At 32.3% G+C, this 4,273-nt stretch overlaps 1 protein-coding gene across 5 annotated transcripts in view; it reads right to left on the bottom strand.

Annotated features, from left to right (window-relative positions):
• The window catches only part of LOC106464883 (F-box/LRR-repeat protein 15-like), a 12,644-nt gene extending 8,917 nt beyond the window's left edge, over positions 1 to 3,727 (bottom strand). The window contains exons 1-2 of one of the 5 annotated variants that reach the window (XM_022392684.1): positions 3,664 to 3,727; positions 1,205 to 1,772 (exon numbers count right to left, since the gene is read on the bottom strand). In XM_022392684.1, coding sequence (XP_022248392.1) covers positions 1,205 to 1,761 — 557 coding nt within the window. In that variant the 5' untranslated portion in view covers positions 1,762 to 1,772; positions 3,664 to 3,727. Of the gene's footprint in view, positions 1 to 1,204; positions 1,773 to 2,998; positions 3,015 to 3,354 lie in introns of those variants that run through there. The other 4 variants (XM_022392683.1, XM_022392682.1, XM_013925045.2 and 1 more) reach the window with 4 other exon arrangements.
• Positions 3,728 to 4,273: the final 546 nt, after the last annotated feature.

The raw sequence follows: 4,273 nt of genomic DNA on the forward strand, positions 1-4,273 counted from the left end.
AGATTGGGGGGGGGGTCGTGATTGAGGTGTTTAAGATTGTAAAAGGAATTGATAGTGTTGATGCATCATCTTTTTCATATTTAACAGTGAGAAAAGTAAGACTAGTGGACATAAAAATAAATTTTGGCAAGGTAAGAGTCATCTTCAGCTAAGACTTTCATTTTTCTGACAGGGTGGTTGGCCTTTGGAATGGGTTGTCATCAGATGTTGTAGGGGCAGTAAATTTAAGTGAGTTTAAGAAAAAGCTTAATAAATATATGAATGATAAGGGCTGGATTTAAGATTTTTGTTAAATTATTTTAATTTAGTTTAGAGGATGGAACAGCCGAGATGGACCAATAAGTCCCATGTTGTCCCAAAACATTATGTTATGTTAAGATTATATAAGTTAGCTAGTCACATGATATATAACCTTTGGTCTAACCACTAAGTAAAAACCATGCCTTGATCTTAAATCAGTTAGTTCATGAGATATAATTAGAATGAATTATTGGTGATTGTCACTCAATATTGTTATTGATCTTGCAGTGGTTTAATTTTGGAATATTGTTTGTTTGTTTTTGGAATGAGGTTTTTTATTCTTCTGGTTCTTTTTCCTAATTTCTTTATGCATTGAAACTAATAACATTTATATTGTATTGTTTATTAACATTTGTATCAAATCCTCGCCAGGCACGGATTTACTTTGATTTTTTTTGTAAGTGAGAAAACTTGTATTCCAATTGTTTGAAAGTTTTATTTTGGATTTCTGTTGTTGTTACAGTTTAATAAAATTGTTTTTTGTTCGACCCTGGTTGTATTGGCATTTTGTTTTCATCCATTACATGTTTACTAAATGAAATCACAAAAGTTATTATCAATTTCTCTTCTAGGTCTCTCCTTTTAAATGATAAAAGTTTTAAAAATTAAAAGTACTTGTATAAATTTGAGAAACTGAAACTGCATATAATATTTTTACACATCTAAGAATTTCAGAAACTATAGTAAACTTGTATGAATAAGACACAACAATTTGTAAGCATGATGAAAAATTTAATACTCACTACATGTTTTGGTACCTGAAGAAGACAGACCAATGCTCTGTTGAAACATGTAGTATGTATTAAATTTTTTCATTATGCTTACAAATCGATGTGTCTTATATATACAAGTCACCTAGCCTAATGTTCTTCTCTACACAAATATAGTAAACTTGTAAACACACCTGGTACAACAAGCAGCAAGTGTGCTTGCAGCCTGGTCTGTAACCTCCCAACAGCTGGTCAGATTAACGACTTCAAGACCTGGACAGTGCAGTGCAAGGGATTCAACTGCAGCTGCACTAACCCAATGACAACCCTCCAAGGATAAATATTTTAATGCAGGACAGCAAACAGCTAAGATCTGTAAACTGGGATTACTCACAGCTGAGCAACCAGAGATGTCCACTTTTAAAATGTTTGGATTTCTATCAAAAACTGGACACAACAAGTCATTTGTTAGCCACTTGCAGTTTTTTAATATCAAGTCATGGATAAAAAAGGCATCATTGATAATGATTTTGAAAGCATCTGATGAAAAGTAAGAATTATAAAAAGAAATATCCACTTTTCGACACACCTTTAAGTATTCACAAACTAAAGTCTTGAATTCACTTGACACTCGACGTAAACGGAACAAATCTGCCCAAGATAAATTTGGAATAAGATAGACAAATAGCACATCATTCCATGGAATATTCAAAAGGGTTATAGAGTCCCTGAAATCTCCTGTTTCATCCATCTTGTGTTATTCTAATAAAAAAAATAAAGAAGTATTAAAGTGTGTGTGTGTGTTTTCTTATAGCAAAGTCACATTGTATTATCTGCTATGCCCACCGAGGGGAATTAAACCCGATTTTAGCATTGTAAATCTGAAGACTTACTGCTGTCCCACCGGGGGAACAAGTATGAAAGAATAACTGAAGTAAACAGTCATCCGGCTGATAGTTTTATATATGGGCCCCAAGGTTCCAAGAGGTTATAATTTCATTGTACAGATCACTGGTTAGACCAAATTTGGAATATTGTATTCAGTCTTGGGTTTCTTACCTTAAGAAAGACATTGAATTGTTGGAAAGGTTTCAGAGAAGGGTTACTAAAATAGTGCCTGTGATGGAGAAACTGAAATCTCTCCAATTGTTTTCTCTTGAAAAAAGGAGAGTTAGGGGGAGGAATTGATTGAGGTGTTTAAGATTGTAAAGGGAATTGATAGTGTTGATGCATCATCTTTTTTTTCATATTTAACAGTGAGAACAGTAAGACTAGGGGACACAAGTATAAATTTTGGCAAGGTAGGAGTCATTTTTAGCTAAGACAGTTTGATTTTTCTAACAGGGTGATTGGCCTTTGGAATGGGTTGCCTTCAGATGTTGTAGAGGCAGTAAAATTAACTGAGTTTAAGAAAAAGCTTGATAAGTACATGAATGATAAGGGCTGCCTATAAGATTTTTTTTAAATTATTTTAATTTAGTTTAGAAGATGGAACAGCTGAGATGGACGAATAGGTCTTATGTTGTCCCAAAATATTATGTTATGTTAATTGTATTATTTCAATATGATAAACTTCTCACATGTACCTATTTAAACTATAATTTAAACAAAATTATTATAATAACATTTAAGAACTAGTTTTAAAATATAGCATTTAACTTAAAGGGCTGTAAGGTTGTATTAAACTGGAAAGAAAAATGATGAATTTTCTTTTCCCACAAATACAACTGTAGAACATTTGTTTATAATCTAAAGGTTTACATGCTTCAGCCTTCACATCCAGTAGATGCCTGAAGAACATGAAATAGACACAGAGGTAGCAAAAAACTCAAGCCCAGTGTCCTTTATTTTTACTTATCATCTTCATTGACACTGGGCATAAAATCCAAAGACCTAGAGGTATAAATTAGTGTTCCACATATCTGTTCATAAGGTAAGATAATCCATCATTTCTATTTTTCCCCAGTTTAAGATAACATAAAACTTACTTGTAAATTTTTATAACTGTATACTTCTCTTTTCAAAACGAATTTGTAAATGTTTTTACTTAAAAACGTAAAATACAGTTTAAATTCCAATTGAAATAATATATGCTGCCTCTACTGTTATTATACTGGCAATATTCAATAGGTTGTTACACAAGACATTCTTCTCAACTAAATTTTAAGAAATTTTCTTTAAATAAGCCATGCTTATGCTGAATATGATTTTTCAATAACTCAGGTGGCTCTTAGCTTTATGTTTTGAAATTATGTATAGTTTTAACTTTTCAATATGGAATTTATTATTGACCATCAATTAAAACCTAGTTTATAATTATATGTAACTCTGAGTCTAACTTAACCTTTCATCAGTTATGAACGGAAGTATATATATATATATCAATCAAAAGAAAAAGTTGGGATACTCATTGTAGGGTTGTTCCCCCCCATCATGTTAATTCAGTAACTGTAATTAATAACAGTAATGCTTATAATAAAGATAATTTCATTTTCAGCCATGCTTTAAGTTTAACAGTAAAGAGTAAGAGTAAGTCTCGTAGTAACTAACAAGTAACATCCACACGTACAAAGCCCTAAACTTTAATTAGAAGTAAAGAAGTTTTGGAAATGAAAAAAAAATAAAGACAATGCTTTCATTTCTTCTAACATACAAACTTGACATTGAATGTTAATATACACAGACTGTACTGTAAGACATTTTAAAGCGAAAAATAAGTATTGTTCATCACTAGAGAGCGCTAAATTACTATGATATGCAAAAGTACAGAAATAAAAATAATTCACAAATACTATGATTATGAAAGTTAAACTAACTTTATGTTTACGCTTATTGCTCCTTCCCCGGTGGTAACCTTCACGAGTTATAACGTTTCAATTAGGGATCCTATCCCTGCGACGTACACAGCACATGAAACCATTGTGTAACTTTATGCTACTTGCTAGTACAACTATGAATAAACAAGTCATTATTATTGCCGCTAGAAAACCTCAAGCTACTGCAAGACAGTCCAGAGTAGAGATTTATCGTACATAATCATGCCAGTAGTAGTAGTTTGTAGTTAAGCACAAAGCTACACAAAGGGCTATCTATGCTCTGCCCATCACGAGTATCGAAACCCGATTTCTTGCGTTGTAAGTCCGCAGACATACCGCTGTGCCACTGTGCACTCATGCCAGACCTGAAGCTGAAAAATTCGTTCAAACTTGAGTTTAAAACTTCATCTTCAAGCTCTTTTACAATCCAAAGGTATCGAGAATATT

Source organism: Limulus polyphemus, unplaced genomic scaffold, assembly GCF_000517525.1.
Source record: "Limulus polyphemus unplaced genomic scaffold, Limulus_polyphemus-2.1.2 Scaffold1769, whole genome shotgun sequence".
In the NCBI taxonomy this organism is placed as follows: Eukaryota; Metazoa; Arthropoda; class Merostomata; order Xiphosura; family Limulidae; genus Limulus; species Limulus polyphemus.